Here is a 24,855-nt window from a genome sequence, read left to right as displayed (position 1 = left end):
CATGAGAATTTTCCTTTGATGTTTTTCATATCTCTTGATAACCCTGGTTTGTATTGGGTAGTGTTCACTCCATAACCACAGGCCTTACATTTAGGGCATTTTAGAAACCCATTCTTTCTTGTTAACCAGGTTTCTCTAGGTTGTTTTTGTTTTAAGGTGTTATTACCAACATTTGTTTTAATGATTTTACACATCTAAAAGTCAGTTGCGGCCTTTGCGGCACAACTTTACCCAAAATCGGATCATTTTTGATTATGTGCCAGTGCTTGTTCAAGATGTTCCTCAGTTTATCTTGTTGGACACTGAATTTCATGAGAAGGCGGTGATTTCGCGAGGGAGAATTGTGAAAGAAATATATATATATCGTGACCAAGGGAGTAATCCTGAAACACGTTGAGTGTTCCTGACACTCTGCATGTCTTTATGTTAATAAATACTACTGTTTGAATAGTCCGTTAACGTGTTCGTGGTTGCTGTGCTTTAATGGCTGCGGCGTTCGTCGGACATATATATATATTTATATATATATATACATATAAGACTTTGCTGTACAAATGGCAAAAGACTTTGTCCATTTCTATCTCGGCGTGGATAGCACTGTGCTAATCCTATGCTTAAAAAATTTGATAGACAAGCAGACATTTGAGGTGAGAAAATTTAGAGTGTCGCTAGTGTTGAGGGTGCTCTATACAGGAGCTGCCTTCCACCTAAACTTGGGAACTACCCAGAGTTCTCTCCTTCTTTTTTGCATAATTTATGGATCACTCTATGCCTGCAGGGGTATTGTTTTGACTTATACTGGGTGCTCCCTTGTGTCTGGACAAAGCTAAACCTCTCTGAAGAGCTGTAATGACAGCGAAACACATGTCAGGGGTTGCTTTTACTCATTTCAGGTTGGCTTGGATGGTATTTTACCAATTCAAAGCTGTAATATTGTGCATGGAGTGATAAATGGCTTTTGTCATTTTACAGCTCGACGTGGATAGCACTTTCTAATCCTATGCTTAAAGACTTTGCTGCACAAATGGCAAAAGACTTTGTCCATTTCTATCTCGGCGTGGATAGCACTGTGCTAATCCTATGCTTAAAAACTTTGATAGAAAAGCAGACATTTGAGGTGAGCAAATTTAGAGTGTCGCTGGTGTTGAGGGTGCTCTATACAGGAGCTGCCTTCCACCTAAACTTGGGAACTACCCAGAGTTCTCTCCTTCTTTATATATATATATTTATATATATATATATATATATATATATATATATATATATATATATATATATATATATATATATTACCTACTGGCGGTCGCCAGTAGGTAGTTATAGTTAGGATCGTTTTCCATAGGAAATCCGCAACATTCTATTGGGAATAACTTTGGCGCCGAATGAGGGATCCGCCTGTAATTTTCCTTAACTTTGCCTCGCTGCGCTCCGCTCCTTCCCTGAAAGTTTCCGTGGGATCCGTCAAGCGGGGGCCGAGATAAAAGGGGGGTCCCAAAACGTGTTTTCCCCATGTTCATTTCCATAGGGCGGTTGGACTCACTTTTAGCCCGAACGGCTGAATGGATTTCCACCAAACTTGGCAAAATTGTAGGGACTGGTACCCCGATGTGCCTTTGCTATGTCTCAAGATATATGCTCCAGTGGTTTTTACGAAAATTAACTTTGAAAAAATATATATTGGGCTACATTGGGCTATATATATGTTAGAGCCAAATGTAGCCCAATGTAGCCCAAAGATGGCCACCAGAGACAAAAAAAACAAATGTAGCCCAAATATCAGCCAGATGTAGCCCAACTATAGCCCAATGACAGAATGTCCCAGAGTGTTCTAAAGAACAACTAGAGCGCTAACAGTCTTACTTGTGACAAAAGTATGGCACACCTGAAGTCATCTTGATTGGAATAAAGTGTTAACACTTAAAACATTTAATTTGCAAAGGAACAAAATGAGGGGGTTCCTTTTGCCATAGAAATTATGATTAGTGCTGAAGAAAGAAAAATTAGGGCACATTTTGAGTGACTTCTCAAATCCTCTTATATTTCATTAAAAAAATTCTGATATGCAGTCTCCCAAGATGGCCACCAGAGACAAAAGAGCCCAAATGTAGCCCAAATATCAGCCAGATGTAGCCCAACTATAGCCCAATGACAGAATGTCCCAGAGTGTTCTAAAGAACAACTAGAACGCTAACAGTCTTACTTATGACAAAAGTATGGCACACCTGAAGTCATCTTGATTGGAATAAAGTGGTAACACTTAATACATTTAATTTGAAAAGGAACAAAATGAGGGGTTTCATTTTGCCATAGAAATTTTATATATATATATATATATATATATATATATATATATATATATATATATATATATATATATGTATATATATATATATATTTATATATATTCACTGAAAAAACCATAGGTTTCACACCAGTTATAGTTAGGAATTAGCATTTAAAAAACCTATTAAATTCACTGAAAAAACCATAGGTTTCACACCAGTTATAGTTAGGTGGAAATTTTACTCGCATAAAACCATTGAAATTCCCACGTTATAGTTAGTTGGACTCACTATAACTTGCGCGTGCAATGCACTGCTGATGACGTCACATATTACATCACTCATGACATGGTCAGTGACATCACTGATGACATCACTGATGACATCTCAAATGACATCACTGATGACATCATCCAGTGAATGTGTATCTTTCTGAAAAATAAATATTTTCTATATATGTATATCTAAAGGTTGATGGAAGAATAAATGGGTAAATAAATGTCTAAATGGATGTTTTTGTTGTGTAAAATTGATTGGTTAACTGACTTATTAAATGTATCTTAGTGAATACATATATTAGCGAGTAATGTTTAAATATTTAAATATCTGTATCTGTGTCTCACTTTGTGTATAAGTGGCTGCATGGGTTGATGAGTAGCTACATGAGTGTATATATGGGTTATTAGTTGTTTTTTTGAGTCTGTATGGTTCGGTGGGGGATATTACTTAGAGCACAGATGCATGAATGAGGGACTCACTATTTGTATGTATTTTGAAGAAAGCATGTGTGCAAGACTGTATGGGTGGATGATTGTGTGTATGGGTGGTTTAGTGAGTATGTGTTTTTATAATTGATTGTTTAAGAGAGTAAATATGTTTCCGTTTCTGTAGAAGTATGTGTAGTGGTGTGTATATAGCAGTATAATCAAGTAAATGGTTTTTTGATAGTTTATTTGCATGTGTGAATTTGTGTGTGAGTAACTATATGGATGAGTATTAGTGTGTAACAGGATGTATAGGTGTATGAGTACATATGATGAGTAAGTACATGCATGAGTGACTATATAGAACTGTTGGTGAATGAGTGGATGTGTATGTAGATGCTGGAATTACCTAATAAGTTGTTGTAATTGGTATTGTTTTCTCCTTTTTTAAGAAAATGTTAGTTTCTATTTTTGAATGGGTGTGTCAAAGGTTATTTTATGCTGATAGGAGGTCTGCCACTTTGTCACAAGGATGTTGTCATCAGTGATGTCATTTGAGATGTCATCAGTGATGTCATGAGTGATGTCACTGACCATGTCATGAGTGATGTAATATGTGACGTCATCAGCAGTGCATTGCACACGCAAGTTATAGTGAGTCCAACTATCTATAACGTGGGAATTTCAATGGTTTTATGCGAGTAAAATTTCCACCTAACTATAACTGGTGTGAAACCTATGGTTTTTTCAGTGAATATATATATATATGTATGTATCTCCTCCTCCTGCAATGTGAGGGGCAACAATTAAAAATACTCACGGTAAACTGGCTGGCAGTGCCCAGGCTGTGGGAACAGTGGGTATGTTGTGCCATGGGTTGGCTGTGCTCTGCTGCTGCCACACTTTCATAGCCCAGTGGCGTGTGATAGGGGGACAGAGGGCCTGCAAAGTCGTCGGTTGGGGAGTAGCGGTAGTGATACTCAGTCCACCGGGGGCCACTGGGGGCTGCAGGGGGCCAGCTCATAAAAGGACCTGAAAACTCTGTCGTCGCAGGGGTGCCCACGGAATGAGAAAAGGGAATCCGGCCTGAAACAGAAAAGGCACAGTAAGAAAACATGTCCTCAGCCAGGAGTGCTACACTTTCGGATCTGAAACACAGAAATCGACTTTGTATAAAGAGAATGTGCATAAATCAAATGTGCATGAAGCCATTGTGGATATGGCGAGTGTGCATTACAGTGTGAATACAGCAAATAGGCATAATGCAAAAGTGCACACAGCAATTAAAGCGAATATGCATTAAACGACCATGCATAAATTGCCCATGCCTCCAGCAAGTGTAAGTAAATCACACAAGAGTAAAACATAGTAATAGGGAGAGTAAGAAAAAAGGTTAATGAGCGAGAAGATCTAAAAACAGTCAAAGCAGAGAGGTAAAATGGGGTAGAAAGAGAGAATAAGACCAGGGTCATTGACCAGAGATCGGAGAATGAAACAGGATTTCTTAACAATGGGACTACTCATGTGGGAGATTCTCTTGCAAGATCACCGACTTCACAAACCCTGCAGAGACCACAAGATCCTGATTCCACAGGAAGCGCAAACTCAGAGCTAGCGATAAAAAGGGAGCAGTGCCCATGTCAACCTGCAACACCAGCAAAGAAAGGAAGAAAAGAAAAAAGGAAAGTAAAACACAGACAGGATTCAAGTGGAGAGAGGAAAACATCAAAGAAAGACATGAGGGAGAGAAAGAGAAGAGTAAAGACAAAAGAGTAAACCGACAGGAGACCAGAGACAGTCTTTCAAAGAAAGTGTTTAAGGGTGGAAAAGAATTGAATAGAGTGAAGGAGGGAATGCAGTGACGGGGGGCATGAAAGAGACACAGGCAGCAGGATGATGTCAGCTTGTCCCCACCTATGCCCCCCTAACCCCCCGCGAAGAAGCAAGCTCACTTTTGTAACACAGCTGCAATATCCATGGAGCTGGAGAGCTTTGGTAACATGAGTAACTTCTTAAATTCGTACCAATAAAACATTATCGAACCTAACGTGATTTGGACAGAGAGAGAATGACACTTGGAGAGGTAGGAAGAGAGAGAGAAAGTCAGAAGGAAGGATAAGCAGTGCACCCAGAAGGTTAAAGAGAATAAATAAGAAAGAACGACACAGAGGGAGAATGAGAGATGAAAAGAGAGGTAAAGAAAGACCATAACAATGAAAGGTCATGGGGTAAAGAGATAAGGACGTGGAGACAAAGGGGAGGAACAGTCAGGGGGAGGAGTGTCAGCAAAAGAGAGGGAGCGAAGAACGGAGGTCAATATGAGAAGAAAGAGAGAGGGTGAAGAAAAAACGTACAAGAGATTTAGATTGTGAAGCAGAAAAGAAACAAAAGGTAGTGGGAACAGGATAAAAAGTCACACAGGTAGCAGATTAGTTGTCAGTATGTGACGCCGTCACAGAGTCAACATTGGGTTAAACCATGTGAATCTGCAAAGCGTTGTTTAGACTTGTAAACGTACACAACATCAAAAAAATACAAGGAACAGACGACTGATGAAGGCGAAGAGGAGCAGTGACCATGAAAGAAAGCGACAGAGTGTGAATGAAGGAATTGAGAAGCAGCAACTGAGCACGGATTGACGCTTAGAAACAGTGTGAGAGACACCCCTGCTGTCACAGCGAAGGCTGCAGGTTACAGGTTTCATTTATGCTTCCACGCACCTGATCCGTTTTCTTCCTTGAGCAGGGGTTGAGCCTTAAATGAGAAAATAGGAAAAAGTCCTTAGATATATTGAAACACATCCAGCAGTGACAGTGAGTGAACTTCTCTATACAGCCAAGGGACATTGGGGGTACCTGTACCCCTCTACATAGCCATAGGACAACGGGGATGACTTGACGTCTCTAAACAGCAATGGGACAATGGGCATGTCTGCACTCCTCTAGGTCATGGGGCAGTGGAAGCATCTGACCTTCTCTACAGGACAGTGGAACAATGGGAGTGTCTTACCTTCACTAAGGGGCCGTAGAACAATGAATGTGTCCGACCTTCTCTACAGGATCATGGAACAATGGGAGCGTCTGACCTTCTCTACAGGGTTGTGGAACAATGGATGTGTCTGACCTTCTCTACAGGGTTGTGGAACAATGGATGTGTCTGACCTTCTCTACAGGGTTGTGGAACAATGAATGTGTCTGACCTTCTCTACATGGTCATGGAAAAATGGGAGCTTATGGCCTTCTCTACAGGGTTGTGGAACAATGGATGTGTCTGACCTTCTCTACAGGGTCATGGAAAAATGGGAGCTTCTGACCTTCTCTACAGGATCATGGAAAATGGGAGCGTCTGACCTTCTCTACAGGGTTGAGGAACAATGGATGTGTCTGACCTTCTCTACAGGGCAGTGGAACAATGGGAGTATCTGACCTTCTCTACAGGGCAGTGGAACAATGGGAGCGTCTGACCTTCTCTACAGGATCATGGAAAAATGGGAGCGTCTGACCTTCTCTACAGGGTTGTGGAACAATGGATGTGTCTGACCTTCTCTACAGGGTTGTGGAACAATGAATGTGTCTGACCTTCTCTACATGGTCATGGAAAAATGGGAGCTTATGGCCTTCTCTACAGGGTTGTGGAACAATGGATGTGTCTGACCTTCTCTACAGGGTCATGGAAAAATGGGAGCTTCTGACCTTCTCTACAGGATCATGGAAAATGGGAGCGTCTGACCTTCTCTACAGGGTTGAGGAACAATGGATGTGTCTGACCTTCTCTACAGGGCAGTGGAACAATGGGAGTATCTGACCTTCTCTACAGGGCAGTGGAACAATGGGAGCGTCTGACCTTCTCTACAGGATCATGGAAAAATGGGAGCGTCTGACCTTCTCTACAGGGTTGTGGAACAATGGATGTGTCTGACCTTCTCTACAGGGCAGTGGAACAATGGGAGCGTCTGACCTTCTCTACAGGGCAGTAGAACAATGGGAGCGTCTGACCTTCACTACAGGGTTGTGGAACAATGGGAGTGACTGACCTTCACTACAGGGTTGTGGAACAATGGGAGCGTCTGAACTTCACTACAGGGTTGTGGAACAATGGGAGCGTCTGACCTTCTCTACAGGGCAGTGGAACAATGGGAGCGTCTGACCTTCACTACAGGGTTGTGGAACAATGGGAGCGTATGACCTTCTCTACAGGGCAGTGGAACAATGGGAGCGTCTGACCTTCACTACAGGGTTGTGGAACAATGGGAGCATCTGACCTTCACTACAGGATCATGGAAAAATGGGAGTGTCTGACCTTCTCTACAGGGTTGAGGAACAATGGATGTGTCTGACCTTCTCTACAGGGCAGTGGAACAATGGGAGTATCTGACCTTCTCTACAGGGCAGTGGAACAATGGGAGCGTCTGACCTTCTCTACAGGATCATGGAAAAATGGGAGCGTCTGACCTTCTCTACAGGGTTGTGGAACAATGGATGTGTCTGACCTTCTCTACAGGGCAGTGGAACAATGGGAGTATCTGACCTTCTCTACAGGGCAGTGGAACAATGGGAGCGTCTAACCTTCTCTACAGGATCATGGAAAAATGGGAGCGTCTGACCTTCTCTACAGGGTTGTGGAACAATGGATGTGTCTGACCTTCTCTACAGGCAGTGGAACAATGGGAGCGTCTGACCTTCACTACAGGGTTGTGGAACAATGGGAGTGTCTGACCTTCACTACAGGGTTGTGGAACAATGGATGAGTCAGACCTTCTCTACAAGGCAGTGGAACAATGGGTGTGTATTATCTTCACTACAGGGTCATGGAAAAATGGGAGCTTATGATCTTCTCTAGAGGGTTGTGGAACAATGGATGTGTCTGACCTTCTCAACAGGGCAGTGGAACAATGGTAGCGTCTCACCTTCTCTACAGGGCAGTGGAACAATGGTAGCATCTGACCTTCTCTACAGGGCAGTGGAACAATGGGAGCGTCTGACCTTCACTATAGGGTTGTGGAACAATGGGAGCGTCTGACCTTCACTACAGGGTTGTGGAACAATGGCAACGTCTGACTTTCACTACAGGGTTGTGGAACAATGGGAGCGACTGACCTTCACTACAGGGTTGTGGAACAATGGGAGCGTCTGAACTTCACTACAGGGTTGTGGAACAATGGGAGCGTCTGACCTTCTCTACAGGGCAGTGGAACAATGGGAGCGTCTGACCTTCACTAAAGGGTTGTGGAACAATGGGAGCGTCTGACCTTCACTACAGGGTTGTGGAACAATGGGAGCATCTGACCTTCACTACAGGGCAGTGGAACAATGGGAGTGTCTTAACTTCACTACAGGGCCGTAGAACAATGGGAGCGTCTGACCTTCACTAGAGGGCCGTAGAACAATGGATGTGTCTGACCATCTCTACAGGGCAGTGGAAACAATGGGAGCGTCTGACCTTCTCTACAGGGTCATGGAAAAATGGGAGCTTCTGACCTTCTCTACAGGATCATGGACAATGACAATGTCTGCCTTCACAGAGTTATGGATCATGAACCGTGTAACCAATCAGTAATGGGGAAGAGGCAGTCGTGGAACAAGCCCGCACCCCAGTCAGTAGGCAGAGGATTGAAGTGTCTGAACTATTATAAGTGAGTGTGTGTTCATGTAGGTGTGGTGTATGGGTTTTGTAAGAATGTGTGAGTTACTCCATAGGTGACACTCCTCACCTGAGAGGTTGAGGCCTGTCCATTGCCGGTCTCGCGCCTCCGCTTCTGCTCCAAGAGCTTCTTCACAGTCTGCGGGGAGTAGCAGCTCGACCTCTCCTGCTTAAAGGCTACTGGTTTAGGGGCAAGAGAGGGAAGGGAGGGGAAGGGATGTTGAAAAAGAGGATGAAGAGATGGGGAGAAAAGCGTGAAAATATGGTTCTACGTTATGATCCTTCCTCCAACTTCAAGGTGCTGCCCCAGTGGCGCTCGCACCTGTTCATGCATTGCTGAAGACTAATCTTGTCCAACCTCAAAGCACAATCCATCAGCATACCCTTCTTACTGCCAGATGTTAGAGGGATGTTCTTGTGCATGTTCTGCTTGTTTAGGGCCTTACATATCAAGCTGCATCAGCGAAAGCTTCTTACTGCTAGATGTTAGAGGGACGTTCTTATTACAGGCTGTTAGTTTGAGCCTTATGTGACAGGCTCTGTCAGCAGAAGCTTCTTACTGCTGGATGTTAGAGGGATGTTCTTATTACAGGCTGTTAGTTTGAGCCTTATGTGAAAGGCTCTGTCAGCAGAAGCTTCTTACTGCTGGATGTTAGAGGGATGTTCTTGTGCAGGTTCTGTTTGCTAGAGTCTTACGCGAAAGGCTCTGTCAGCAGAAGCTTCTTACTGCTAGATGTTAGAGGGACGTTCTTATGCAGGTTCTGGTTGCTAGAGTCTTATGTGAAAGGCTCTGTCAGCAGAAGCTTCTTACTGCCAGATGTAACAGGGATGTTTTTTACAGAGACTGTTAGTTTCAAGCCTTATTTGGCAGGACCTGTCAGCAGAACCTTCTTACCACTAGATGTTAAGAGGGACGTTCTTATGCAGGTTCTGTTCGTATAGGGCTCTTATTACAGGCTTTGTCAGTGGAACCTTTTTACTGCAATATGTCAAAAAGTTGCTAGCGTTTGTGGGGTGCTGGGGCCTGGGACCCAGCAATATTCTGGCTAAGGGGCTCCACGTTTGCAAGAGCAACACTTTACAAGCTAAGTGTAGCACGTGAACTTGCACAGACGTGCATCTCTGGAAGAGAGACGCCAGCAGAGACTTTCCTTGTCCCCTTCGGACATATTAAGCTGCTGTTCCTAAACATGTGACCCGGAACCGGATCGGTCGACGCGTTTCGAACCCCAAGGACGAATGACATCAAGTTCAGTTGTACCGCATCCGATAAATCTATCACATTTCTGGATGTTAAAGTGGTGTCATATGAAGGGGGTCTAAGTACTACCTTATTCCGCAAAACCACTGATAGGAATAAAGCGCTGCATTATACGAGCAACCACCCTCGGAGTTTAAGACAGAACCTACCGTTCGGTCAATTTCTTAGAATTCGCAGGAATTGCTCGGAGAAGGAGGAATACTTCAAACATGCCAATGAACTCAAGGATCGCCTCAGTCAAAGAGGATATCCAAAAAAGCTACTAAAAAATTCCCTAAAAAGAGCATGGTGGACGCCACGGGATACTTTGTTGGAGAAGAAAGTAAAACCGGAACTTAAAAGGCTGGTATGTGTTACAACGTTTTGCCCTGCAGCTCATCAACTGAAAAAGTTGATAACATCCAATTGGCACCTACTTAAAGATTTACATGATGATTTCACAGCCCCACCTTTATTTGCCTATAAAAAAGAGAAATGTGTGGCAAATCACATTGTACGGGCAGCCCTCCCCATCGAAAAAGCCCCCACACTGAGAAGTCTGTTTGGACTACCACCAGTGGCAGGTCATCACAAATGTGGCACCTGCACGTGCTGCGAAGAAACGATTGAAAATTCAGTGTTCACATTCGAAAACATTCATTGGAAACACGAGATGTTTACTAACTGCAAGACCAGGAATGTTGTGTATGCAATTGTTTGTCCATGCCCTATGTTATACATAGGCAAAACAACTCAAGAAGCAAGACAGAGAATAACGGAGCACAAATCAAGAATTCGCAGACTGGTGGAGAATGCCCCATTGGTAAACCATTGGGTGGCTAAGAATCATGACCAAAACGATTTAAAATGGACAGCACTATCCAAGATAGACAGGGATCCTCGAGGAGGTGATTTGGATGCACGATTAAGCCAACAGGAGGCGCTGTTGATAATGAAATTCAACACTGCAACAAGGGGGCTGAATGAAATTTCAGAGATTTATAAATCTAATATATAAGAACCTTTCTGAGTTATTGCACCACTTTTAGCATATATGTCCAATGACATTAGTACTTTAAGCCTTTAATACGACTCAATTCAATCACCACTCCCCGCCTAATCCGTTTACCGAATAGCGTATGTGAAAACTACAGTTCCCAGAACCATTAGCCGGAAATTGGCAAATATACAGGAAGCAACTTGTGCAGACACCACAGCGGTTCACAGACCGAAGGTATTGCATCGAGTTTACATGGAGGATTCGAACACCGGCTGACTCGGTAAGAATGGCGCACTGACTCATTGCGGAGGAAGTCGGGACGGTGAGGGGAGAAATACCGCGACTTATGTATGTCCTTCTCCCGCAGTGATTGAGTGAAAGAAAGTACCCGCAGCGGCCGCCATTGGCAACAAGGACAGCCTTACAGCTGACGGTAGGCAATGATCCTCGATATTAAATTTTTGAAGGGGCTCTTGATGCAAACCATTTAATAATGGTGTCATATTGCAGGATTTGAAGCGGCTCAAACCAGCAGGGACCCGCACACCGAGCGGGTAAGTGGATTTAGAGTTAAGCTGGCGACAATGAGTATGAAGGCATTATTGTCTGTTAAATGTTATGTCTAAAAGTGGTTCATGTCTCTTTCTAGATCCTTCCTGGTTTGAATCTGGGAGTGCAACCTTTGTGACATACAGTTGTTGAGCTTTGACCCAAGATTGAAGGTAGGACAGAGGGCAGCAGGGTGCTTCACAGTGAGTGGCTACAGGCTCTTAGACCAGAGTAAACCTAAGCTTATGTTTTTTTGTTTTGTAGTGAAATTATTGGTCCTGAGGAGAACCCTTTACTTAGTGGGGTTCGAAACGCGTCGACCGATCTGGTTCCGGGTCACATAAAATATAAGGCTGTAATTATGATTGTAAACAGTAAGAGGATTTTCCCCTAATCGAAACATCAAAAACTGTAATTTGGATAAAAACGTTGTCCTTATTTTGTATTCTTGCAGTTTTGCTGACACCGGGACCTTTGTGTGTGTAAGAGTGGACAGTGGCAGTGTGGTATGAATGTTTGGCCAAGAGTGTGGGAAATTGATAGTGTGTCGTAATTTTTTGTTTGGTAATAATTGTATTGTATATAAATGTATATAGTCTGTATGTTTCATTCGTATTTCCATGCACAAGTAATTATGTGTCAAAAATTTAGTGATGTTTAAAAAAGAGTAATAAAAGTGTATTTTTACAGATCAAAAAGCAGGTTATTATGTTATGTTCATAACAACCATTCCCCCCGAAAAACAGCTTAAGTTTATGTCCTCAGCACTGGCAGTTGTGTTGTTTGATTATATAAGGTTGGCTCAGCCTTGCTGAGTAAAGAGTCAAGACCCTTAGTGTTGTCTCACTGTTGTTAGAGTGTCATTGCTTAATCATTAGAACTATAATTCACACCAAGGCAACTCCCAATTGTACAGATGGACAGGGTATACCGATAAATCTCTTTAAGTCAAACACTATGCGACTGTGCAGCATAATGTGCAGTCAGTGTTAACCATGTTGTGGGATACCCCTTGCTATGCCTTACCTGAACCTAAAAAACCCTTGTTTCTCCTGAATGGTACCCTTCTCTGAATCCTAAAAAAAAAAACCTTACTAGCCTTTAACACTTCCCTTATCTGAATCATAAAACCACCAAAATATGACTTAATGCTACCCTTCTCGGATCCGTAATAACTTTTTACTACCCTATATGCACCCTTATCTGAACCCTAAAAAAGTTACTACCTTTTAATGTTACTCTCTCCTGAACTCTAAATCCCCCTTACCACCCTTTAACTCTACCCTTCTCTGAACCCATAAAACTTCTTAGTGGCTCTTAATGCTACCCTTCACTTAACCTTAAAAGCCGTTGCTGTCCCTTAACAGTACACTTCCCTAAATATAAAAAAAACGTATGTCCCCTTATTGATCAGCTTCCCTGAATTAAAAAACAAGTAATACTCGTTAACACGTCCCTTTCCAGTTCCCTAATAACTCTTACTACCATTTCACACTAACATTCCTTAAGACCAAAAACCCCTAACTACTTCTTAATACTAGTCAGATAAACTGGACAGTGGTATTAGTTATAGGTAAACGGCGCCACATAGAAAATTAACACAAATTATTTAAATGAGCCCTGTATTTGACGGTGCTATAGGGTAAGGAGAACCACCTCTGTTCACAGGCCACAGCCTTCTAGAACCAAAAACACTCCTTTCTGAAATGAATATAGGACGCACACCATTAGTACAGTATCACTCAGAAGTTCTGTAAAAATGTTTGCAGCGCGGATGAAGATTATTACAAGCAAACCCAGATACGTGAGAAGCCAGATGATAAATCAAAGACGCCTCCATTTGAACCCCTATGCGGGTTAGAATTATCACCGCATATAAAGTAAGTTCAGTTCAACAACACAAATCATTAGAAAGATGGTTAATATACCAGCTAATGGAGTGACGTATAAATATTCTCTCTATTTGGTTTTCAGAACGATCTTGCCAAACAGGAATTAGGTATTTATACATGCCCACTACAGATTTACTCTTAAGGGTGTGTCTATAAAAATCCTCAGATCTCACTATTTTAGACAACCTTCACCTTTTACTGCACATTTTAGACAATTAGATCTTAATCACAAGGAGTGTTTCACACCACTCATGACTTTTTCCACGAAAATAAGAAGATCAATAGTACCTAGTATATCCGAATAAGCACGCACATGGTCTCTCCAGTCCAATTAGGTTCATAGACCTACTGTTTTCACAGAGGTACTTTTCTGTGTTAATCAATAACAGGTTATTTGTGATAAGGTTTTTTTATTTCTGTATTCTGATTCTCATCTCACCACCATTTTGTGACACACTGGGTTGGTGACTTTACCAATACTGTTAAGTATGGGTATTTGTGTTGCATAGGGGACTATAGATTAACCCCCAGATGCAGCAAGCATCCATTTTGCGATTCCTTATTAGCGAAAAATAAGGAATCGTTAATAAGGAATAGCAAAATGCTATGCAATAAGACATCACATTAAAAATAGCGATTTCTTAAAATTCCTTAATTGCGACTCGTAAATTGCGACTCGCAATTAAGGATTACCTCCCCATTCATTCCTATGGGCCTAGAGGCCCATAGGAATGAATGGGAAGACATTCTCAATTTGGGAATCACAATTAGCGAATCGCAAATTGAAAATGCGATTTCAAGGGTGCAGGGGTTTCCAAAGGACACCCTGTGCACCCGTGAAATTGATCTGTGCACATAGGTTGCGCACACACATGTCCTTATGGCATGTGTGTGCGCAACATGAAACTTTGAAAAATGTACTTTAGGGCATTTTTCAAAGTTTTTGCAAATTACCATGAAGTTGAACTTCATGGTAATTTGCGAGCCCTATTAGAGAAATCGCTATTTTTTAAACTTTCATGCATTGCATTTAAGGAATCTCAATTTGAGATTCCTTAAAGGCAAGTAATCGCAATTTAGCGAATTCTTAATTTGCGAATTTTGCATTTGGGATGATGCATCCCAAATGCAAAAATACCGGTCGCAAAGGGGCAGATTCTGAGAATCTGCCCCTTTGCGAGCGGATTTTACCTTGATGCATCTGGGCCTAAGTCGCAATACATATACAGTTTCTCTTTGTGTCTTTTCACTTTATACAGCCTTGAGAAAGTCGTGGGACGATTTCCTTCAAACGACGAAACACGAGTTGGCTGTGGAAAACTTCCTGAAAAATCACATAGAAATAAAGTGATCAACAAAGAAGAAAAGATACTGATTTCTTCTACCTTATTGCATTAACTCTGTGGAAACACGTTATCTACTTGTGTTAAACTATATTGCTACGTGTGCTAAGGAGTGTTTTTGGTACTTATTAATACTAACATTGCCTGAAGCTAAAAACCCTTATTCCTCTAATCGTTACCCTCCCCAGGACCCTAAAAACCCTTACTACCCCTTAACACTGCCCTTCCCTGAACCCTAAAAGCTCCCAACTACCTTTTAATGCCACCAACCCCTGAACCTATCAACCTCTTACTACCCCATAAAACTACTCTTCCCTGAATCTTAAAACCCCCTCACTAGTCTCCCATCCCCTGCCTCGCCTCACTGTACATGCTCCTCTCTACTTTAACAGAAGGATGCCTCCTTGCCCCTGATTCATTACACTAATCAAACTTACTTTTTGCCGCCACCGCCAAGAGTCTTGCAGAGCGGAACCAGGGTCTTGCCGCCGCCGCCGCCAGGAGTCACGAAGGGTCAAACTACCGCGCCGCCGCTCCGGGGACTACTAATCCCGGCAGGCCACGCGGCGGCGCAGAGGAACTGACGCCAAAGGCGGGGAGAACGCGCCAGGAGGCGCTGATAAAGCCCCGAGACCCCGGCAGAGCGGGGGAACAAACTTACTTTTTGCCGCCACCGCCAAGAGTCTTGCAGAGCGGAACCAGGGTCTTGCCGCCGCCGCCAGGAGTCACGAAGGGTCAAACTACCGCGCCGCCGCTCCGGGGACTACTAATCCCGGCAGGCCACATGGCGGCGCAGAGGAACTGACGCCAAAGGCGGGGAGAACGCGCCAGGAGGCGCTGATAAAGCCCCGAGACCCCCGCGCCGCGGGACGCCCGGGCAAAGGGCGGGCCCTCTACGGCCCTCATCGGCACGAAGAGGCAGGGCAGGGCCAGAGACTCTGCAGGACTAATACTCAAGTAAGCTATATTGTCCCATTTTAAATAATACTAAGTATTTTAAGTCATTTTACTGCTGGCTGTGAGTACATTGAGCAGCATGCCTGTGAAAACAAAGGAACCCCCACAGAATACCCTTGATAATTATCTTGTCCAGACAGTTAGGAAAATTAACACTCAAAGGAGAGACTCTCTTGGGTTAAGTCAATCGCCAGACCTTCGCTGTTTGTCACCTACTGCTTCTACTATGATTGATGACACTATTCTGCAGGAAACTGGTCAGGAGAATGATATTGGCGGCCCCATTCTCCTAGATTTAAGTAGTGCACCTGAAAATGCAGTCATGGCTAATGAGCCCCGTAACATACAGATCGAAGGTGGTATTGATATCGACATTGACTCTGATCAAGAGAGACAAGTACAAGCTACACCCGAGGAGAGGACACCAAAAGGACGTGCAACAAGGCCAAAACGTTTATGCACCAAAAATCCTCCTAAGCAGAGTGGCCCGCGTATAGGGGCAAGAAAGAAAAGGGTCATCACTCCAAAGACTAAACAAGCGAATGTTGTGGAGGACAATCAGAGCCACATTTCTGAGGATGCTTTTTTTGAAAGGATCTCTGACTTTTTGGAACAAAAAATTAATGCCATTGTTAAACCCCTAATATCTAAATTAGATAAGTTGCAAGCTGAGGTCAAGAGGTTGGGGGGCTTAAGTACCTTGGTTGTAGACGGGGTGGAAAATATTACCAAGTTGGTCACAAATTTGCCCAATAATACAGGTGGAGATGTGACTAACGAAGTTTTTTGTGACAGTGAAGGGACTCAGTTACCTGTTGAAAATTTGTTGCCCCAACCATTAATACCTTTGTCTACCACCACTGAGGGCTCTCTCTTAGTTACCATCTCAACAGATGATCTCCCCTCCGTCAGACCACCCCTAGCAACTACTCATACCACGGCCCCTCTCCAATTCTTAGTCGAGGCCACCCCTGTGGTCTTGGTGCTTGCAAATGTACCCCCCTTGGAAGGGGGAACATCTGAAAGCCCTACCTCCCTAACAAGTAAGGCTCTGCACTGGCTAACTAACAACATGCGGTTAGCACCAGGGGGGAAAGAGCATTTGGCAAATGTCATTAAGTCTGCGTCAAGGGTCCCCTGGCTGGGAAACCGCCCGAAAAAGTTTAAAGGGGATTGTGTGGCAGTGACCCTTTCGAACCAAGATGTTCTTCCTAACATACTGGCCAATCTTTTCCCCCCCCAACGCAGACAAGGTACTGTTGTTCCTCTAACTCTGAAGTTTTTTTATGGGGAGCAACATAATGTTACTTATCCAAGAACGCCAGCGTTGGGGTGGGATAGACCCTGGGATTTTAATTCTAGACGGGGGCAGGATATAAGGCATAATTCTGTAGCCCAATATCCCCTTTTACCACAGCGTAACTCTTTTGCTGAACCTCTCCAGTTATTCAATCGCTTTGCCCCACTGTCCTTCATGGACCAGAATGACTGACTCATTCCCCCAGAAGATACCAACAACGAGGGTTTCTTACCTGTTTCTTTATCGGCCCCTGTACTTTCTGACTCAAAAATTATCAGTAACAGGGTTTGTTCCATCTTGAGTTGGAATGTTGCTGGTATTAGTTCTAAAATCAGTAATAAGAACTGGTTGGAAATGGTTAGATCATATGATATTCTTGTACTTCAGGAGACCTGGGAGACGTCGGACGGATTTGCCTTAGACGGCTTCTCCCATTTCTCCGTACCTGCTGTTTCTAGTACATCTGGAAGGGCCAAGGGAGGCTTGGCTATATATATTTCCCTAAATGTTCAAGGAAGGCCAAGACAAATTAAAACTAATTCATCAAATATATTAGCGGTTGAATTAACTGCACTTAACTCACAGCCTATTTTATTAGTTAATTTTTATAATTCTCCTGTCAGTCAATTGTTTAACGAGCACCTGGTAACTTTAGATGATTTCCTCTCCACCCATAGCGAAAATAGTGCCCACGGCTATGATGTGATTCTCTCGGGAGATTATAATATCCACCCATGTAGTATGGACTGCCGTGAGGAATATGAAGATTTTCCTCCCTTCCTTTGTATTCCGCACTTTGAACACTCACCGCGAGGGGAGGCTTTGGAATCACTCTTAGCTACTTTTAATTTGTATGAATTTTCTAGTAGTAGCAGAGACTTGAGGTTACCAACATTTGTGGGCAACAACTCCAGCACAATAGTAGACTATATTTTTCTGTCGTTTAGTATTTTGTCTGCGGTTTCAACCTATAAGGTAGTAACCTCAGTCTTCAGTGATCACAACCCAGTAATTTTAGAAATTTTATCTCAGGGAGTTTTTGGAAAGAGAGAGGCTGTAGTCTCATGTGCGACCAATTTAGTCCTGGTAGACCAAAACCGTAGGCTGAAGTGGGATCAAGTCACCCCGATCACTTTTATACAGGACACCTTGTCCAAGGTTGAGGGCGAGGTTGCAATTTGTCTGGATAATAATAATCTGCCCACCACCCTGATAGAAGCATTTAACACCATCTGTAAACAGGTTGATATAGACCTGACTGTAAGGAATAAGGCCCGGACATCTAGGGCCAAAAAGTGGTTTAACTCAGATTGCTCAAAGGCTCACTCAACTCTCCTAAAGGCTTTAAAAGCTGAGCCTAGAGACAAAGTACAGATAGCGTTGTTAAGGAAAAGTTACAATGACGCTATCAGGAAGAGAAAATCAGAGATCAAATATGAGGCCTGGAATGACTTGTTGTCGCCCGATACTCAGAGAGATAGTTCAAAATTCTGGGCGATAATTAATCATCCCTTTTTCGTCGATCTAGATAAGCAGAGAGCAGATTGCATTATACCGGACGATCAGTGGGTCACACACTTCAGTAATATCTACAGTTGTCCTGATAATACACCAGGCTGTGGAATGCAATCCACACAAACTGCCCCTCCCATTTCCCTTTTTACTATAGAAGAGGTAAAAAAAGCTATTAGCGACACACATTCTAAAAAGGCTCCGGGCCCCGATGGGGTTCCCGCTGACTTCTTTAAGACCGCCCCTGAACTAAGCGCCAAGATTCTTACCAACATTTTTAATGCCACAAGAGACTTTGTTTTTCCTACTAGCTGGTCGAAGTCTACTATTATACCAATTTTTAAAAAAGGACAAAGAACAGACCCAGCCTGTTATAGGCCAATCTCCCTAATCGATTCAAGTGTTAAGATTTTGGGAAGAGTCCTTTTAGGTAGATTGACTCAGCTTTTAGAGGGGAAGGGCATTTTATCAAACGCACAATATGGTTTTAGAGCCAAAAGGGGAACCTTAGATCAGTGTTTGAATTTAGAACTGATCATAAGTAAATATGTGGCTGCCAAGGGGGGCTCTCTGTACATGGCCTTTATGGACCTCTCCTCAGCTTTTGACCTGGTCAACAGGGCTAAGTTGTGGGGGGTCCTTTTGGCCATGGGCTTTGACGCCCCCTTAGTGGGATACTTGGCAGAGCTACATAGAGACCTCAAGACGTCGGTCAGAGTGACTAGAGAAGGAAGATGTACCTGTCATTTTGAATCAGGGAGAGGGGTTAGGCAGGGATGTATCCTTGCACCCCTTCTCTTTACACTTTATATTAATGGTCTTGAGGCAGTTTTGGCAGGCTCCCATACTGACACTCCGCGTGCAGGAGAAATTAAGATACCTGTTCTCCTGTACGCGGATGATGCGGTCATCCTGGCTCGCTCTGGAGTGGCACTGAACAAACTACTCTCAGTTTTTGGGGAATTCATGTCCTCTTTGGACATGAAAACAAATGTAGAAAAATCCCATGTAATGATAGCAGGACCCGCAGGCAGGAAAAGAAAGTCTAAAACTTTCTTTTGCTCGGGGAAGGAGGTTAGGAGAGTTCCGTCTTTTCCCTACTTAGGCGTGATCTTTGATGAAAAAGGTAAGTGGGGTCCCCAGCTTATGGCAAAAGGCAACGCAGTAGCTAGAGCGGCTGCTGGGCTGCTTGGTTTTGCCAAAAAGCTCGGTGCTCGCCCCATGGAAAGCATTATGAAGGTCTATAAATCCAAATGTTTATCGGTTGCCCAATACGGCTCTGTTATCTGGGGGTACACTAGTCAGGAGTATGATAAAATCCAGAAAGTTGAAAATAAATTTTTGAGAACTCTGCTTTCTGTCCCCCAGTCAACCTCCACATACATAATACACACAGAGCTTGGTTTGGGCTACATTACCGACGTTTTAAAGGCTGCCCCAGTTATTGGTTGGTTGAAAGTGTGGCTTAATCAGGAGCTCACTCTAAACCATCATATTCTTAAAGATTGTTTAGCCTTGGATAATGTACATAACATCCCTTGGCTAAAATATGTCAAGACGCAGTTAACTCTAGTTGGCCGTCCTGAACTTTTCTCCTCTCCACACTTGATAATCTTAGAAGACGTGAAGATAGTGCTCAGTCAAAAGATTTTTGACTATGTCTTGGAGAGGGAAGCCACAGAGCTGAATAAAACTACAGTTAGGAAACATTGTACGATAACATCGATTTTAGGCATGGAACCATACCTTTTCTCGGTACATAAACCATACCATCGGTTTCTCCTAACAAGGTTTCGTCTTGATTTAATTCCTTTTATTCTGGGCAATTTTAAAAAATGGACTAGACCTGAAAATGCTGATCTTTGTGATTGTGATTATTTTTCTATTCAAGACACGACGCACTTTATCCTGTTCTGTGGCCATTATAAAGAGAGTAGGAAAAAGTTTTTGTTGCCAATTTTGCGCGATATGGGCTTTACACAGGTAAAGCCAGCTATGCTATTCCTGCAACTTTTACCCAATCTAAAAGTGGCATTTCATGTTGCTAGTTTCTTGGTTGCTGGCGCACGTATAAACAAATATCGCTTTAGCACTAGACACTTTGTTCCCGATTAACGATTACCCTCTATATCTTATTGATTTTAATGGTACAATTTTATTTGTGTATAATGTGTTTTTAGGGTTTTTTAAATTTGTTTTTTTTTTTTTTTTTTTATATTTGTTTTTATAAAATTGTTATAAATTTTAACAGATTTTCTGAAATGTACTATTGTGTGTCATGATGAAATGTTTCCATGTATTGCTCATTCTTTTATGATTTTAATTAATCGAATAAAGAAATTTTGACTGACTGATTACACTAATCTTTGCCCAATAAGGTACGAATTTTTTGAAAACCACAACCTTTTTCAATCTATTTTCTCAATAAACATTTTTGACACAACTTTTTTGTCTACTTCTCCCCCTCCCACACCCACCCCCACCTCCCACTGCATTATTATTTAAGGCAAATCATGTCAGTGGAACATTCTCAGGGTGGCAGAGGTTTCGAGGACCTATGTTTCCTTGGGCTCTGCTTCATCTTAGAAAGCCTCCGTTGCTTCTGCCCTTGCCTACGAAGTGCAAGGCTGCGCTTCCCGCTGCTGACGTCACGCCAGGGTGGAAAGCATCCCGTGGAACAGGTGACACGTGCGGCTGTGGTCAGTGACACATAGCCTGGAAGAGAAAGGACCCGGGTCGAAGGACGGCGGCACCGAATTACGCCATGGGAGCTCTGGCGCAGCCCACTTCCTGCCTCGCTCGAGTGTCTCCGCTCAGTTTCCTCTTTAGCTTTCTATGAACAAAGAGCAGAGCTCAGGCACAACTGCTCTGCTCAGACTTAGCTGTCAAGAGTACAGCAGGGGTAGTGGCACTGGAGATCACTGCACCCAATCATGGCTGTAACTGACTACCCAACTGAGTAGTTAAAATACAAGATCATGTAAAAATAGAACCACTCTACTCAAGATATGAAAATACTTGTGTACACATTTTAATACATCTCTAGGCTCTGTTAAAATTACAGATCAAATTGTTCTACGTTCTAAAGACAAAACTCACTGCCTTGTGTAGTTTTCTTTCCAGGGGTTGAATTTATTTGATGCATTGTGTACTCACTGAGCAAGTCAGAAGTTTAAAAATTATTTTTATTTTTTTGGTATGATGCTATACAAAGTGCACTGTATTTTATAATGTATATTTATAATTTGATGTAAAAAAATGTAAACATTTTTTTTAATTGATGTAGTAAAATTTGTACATAAGTACTTTCATATCTTGAGTAGAGTGGTTCTATTTTTACATGATTGCAATTGGACTGGCATGAAGTCGGTTGCTTGACATTAAGGAAAAAGTGTTATTTTGAATATGTTGAATAGTTCCAAAGGGAATCTTGTCTTTTAACTACTCAGTTACTTTGGTGCTCTGTCCCTTTGGACTCTAAGAGCCACTCTCCTTGGTTTCAAAGACTGACTACCCAACCACTGTACTGGGTTGATCTTCTCTGTGTCCATTATGCCCAAAGACACCACTGATACCAAGTCAAGAATAGTCCAAACAACCATTTCCATAGACCCAAGGCCAGACTTTCATTAACGGTCACAGAGATAGCCCTATGCCCCACATGCTCCCAGGTGGGTTGGCTGGAGTGGGCTGCTTTCATACCCACAAGGGCAGAGGTATCCGCTACCAATCAGGCTGCAAAGGTAAAGCTCAGGGAAGAGTGCACACTTTTACTATATGCCCTCACGATTTGCTAAGGTGCAAACACACCACTATATATATATATATATATATATATATATATATATATATATATATATATATATATATATATATATATATATATATATATATATGTATATATTACGCCAGTAGGTAGATATAGTTAGGACCTACCTTCCATAGGAAATCACCAACATTCTATTTGGAATAACTTTGGAGCCGATTGACGAGTCTTCGCGAAAATTTCAAAACTTACGGTTAGCTCTGGTCCGCTCCTATCCTGAATGTTTCATGGTGATTCGTCAAGCGGGGGCCGAGAAAAAGGGGGGGTCCCAAAACGCCTTTTCCCCATGCAATTTCCCATATGACCTTTAGCCGCAGCTACAGCCCGTACTGCTGAACGGAATTAGACCAAATTTGGCAAAGAGGTAGTCCTTAGTTCAGACTCGTGCCTTTTGCTTAAATGGTGTAAATCCGTTCAGTAGTTCCTGAGAAAATGACATTTAAAAGTACGTATATATCTATGGCTGCGCAGGATCCGCGTACCCTAAGCGCACCCTGCCGTGCACAAGCTGTATTCTAATTGGCTGTCAACACTCCAAATCAGGAAGTGTTGGCAGCCATCTTGTGCCTCGGAAGAACGGAGGCACAAGAAACCCCCCCAAAAAAACCTTGCAAAATGAGAAAAGGGGGCAGGGTAGAAACACCCTAACCCTCTAGGCCTGCTCAGGGGGAACCCCAAGGCCCCCCAAAAAATGTCTTTTTTTTTAAAAAAAAACGTGAGGATGCACGCAGGATGCGCAACCTGCTGATAAAAAAAAATTGATATTAAGCACGGGCTTAATATCAATTAAGCCCACGCTTAATTGATATTTAGCCCCCGGGGGGGAGTCCTGGGGGCAATGGATTATATGTAAATGGGGGCCACCCCCGGGGCTTTATTAAATTATGTTGCCACTTTGGGTGCTATAGGAGATTATAGCGCTCTTGAAGAAATACACTAAAGTATCTAGATTTGCAAAATCAAAAATCCGGCTGCTTACAATGTAATATTAGAAGAAAACACCCCACTTCCCTCCGCGTAATCAACAGATTAGGCACAATTGAAATTAAAACAAATATTGTAGCACTCCGCTTATCAGAAAAGTCTCTTTTTGTTTTTTTAGTCCTTCAAAATATAAAACAATCCAAAGGCTCTTGAAAATTTCTTCTTTTATTTTTTGATTCCAACTCCAATCCCATGCCAACGCGTTTCGCCGAGGTTAATAATAACCTTCCGGCTTCATCAGGGCTCAGCTTTGTATTGTATCCTGGAAATGTAATCCTCTCCAGTATTCTTATTCTAATTGGTAGGTCCCAAAATAAATCCGTTCACAACAGAAATCCTGTGTATATCAGGCAGGGCGTGTAATACGGCGCCACAAATTAGTTTTCGGATATCCCAATCTTATTTCAAACTTGTAAGTAATCCATCTTCACTCGGCCGGTTTCACAAACAGACCTCGTGTTTCGCCGCCGCCCGTTTACAATGTGATTCTCCCTCTCGCGTTACGTGTGTCTCCCGAGTACAGGCAATATTAAATTATGTACGGGGAGCTCTCAGTCCTCCCCATCCCCGGGGACCGCCACCACCCAGGGCTTATTAAAATTGGGTGGGGGGCTCTCAGGCCCCCCCAGCCGTGGGGACCGCCATGCCCCGAGGCTACAAAACATTGGGTGTGGGGGGCTCTGAGACCCTCCCAGCCCCGGGGACCGCCACCCCCCGGGGCTTATTAAAATGGGGGGGTCTCTCAGGTTCCCCCAGCCTCGGGGACCGCCACCCCCGGGGCTTATTAAAATTGGGTGGGGGGCTCTCAGGCCCCCCCAGCCCCGGGGACCGCCACCCCCGGGGCTACAAAAAATTGGGTGTGGGGGGCTCTGAGACCCTCCCGGCCCCGGGGACCGCCACCCCCCAGGGCTTATTAAAATGGGGGGCTCTCAGTCCCCCCCAGCCCCGGGGACCGCCACATCCGGGGCTTATTAAAATTGGGTGGGGGGCTCTCAGGCCCCCTCCCCAGGGACCGCCACCCCCCGGGGCTACAAAAAATTGGGTGTGGGGAGGCTCTAAGGCACCCCTAGCCCGAGGACTGCCACCCCTTCTAACAAATGTGGGAGGGGGGGCATGCGGCCCCCCTCCTTGAGCCTTGTACAGGCCCTGGGGACCGCCACCCCCCCAGGGCCGGCTCCTGTAGTGTCCCGGGGTGCCCACCCCCACGACACTGCTGTTTGCAACAGCAGCCTCGCAGCTCCCACCCTGCCATTGCAAACTGCTTTGCTTCATTGAAGCAAGAGAAGGGAAACCTGCTCTCGCTTCAATGAAGCAAAGCAGATTGCTTTTCCATATGGGGAGCAGCATGTTAGCTGCTCCCCATGTGGAAAAGCAATGCCGGCTCCCGCAGGAGGCGGGGAGACGGCTGGGACCGTGGGGGGATTGGGGAGCACCCACGGTCCCCAACGAGAGGCCAGGCCCTGGGGTTGTGGTTCCCGGGGCCATAAGTAGCCAGGGAGGGGGGCCACGCGGCCCCTTCCCCCATTAAGAAAAATAAATGGCTGGCCCTGGGGGATGGGGTCCCCGGGGCCTTAAGTGGCCTGAGGAGGGGGGCTACGCAGCCCCCGTCCATAAAAATATTTTAAA

At 43.7% G+C, this 24,855-nt stretch overlaps 1 protein-coding gene across 1 annotated transcript in view; it reads right to left on the bottom strand.

Annotated features, from left to right (window-relative positions):
• NFKBID (NFKB inhibitor delta) overlaps window positions 1-17,203 on the bottom strand; it is a 54,422-nt gene extending 37,219 nt beyond the window's left edge. The window contains exons 1-4 of the mRNA XM_078653830.1: window positions 17,140-17,203; window positions 8,697-8,806; window positions 5,707-5,740; window positions 3,807-4,072 (exon numbers count right to left, since the gene is read on the bottom strand). Coding sequence (XP_078509956.1) covers window positions 3,807-4,072; window positions 5,707-5,740; window positions 8,697-8,806; window positions 17,140-17,203 — 474 coding nt within the window. The remainder of the gene's footprint in view (window positions 1-3,806; window positions 4,073-5,706; window positions 5,741-8,696; window positions 8,807-17,139) is intronic.
• Between the last annotated feature and the right edge of the window lie 7,652 nt (window positions 17,204-24,855).

The sequence above is a fragment of the Lissotriton helveticus genome, chromosome 7 (genome assembly GCF_964261635.1).
Source record: "Lissotriton helveticus chromosome 7, aLisHel1.1, whole genome shotgun sequence".
Classification (NCBI taxonomy): Eukaryota; Metazoa; Chordata; class Amphibia; order Caudata; family Salamandridae; genus Lissotriton; species Lissotriton helveticus.
This window is presented reverse-complemented; position numbering and strand designations above follow the sequence as displayed.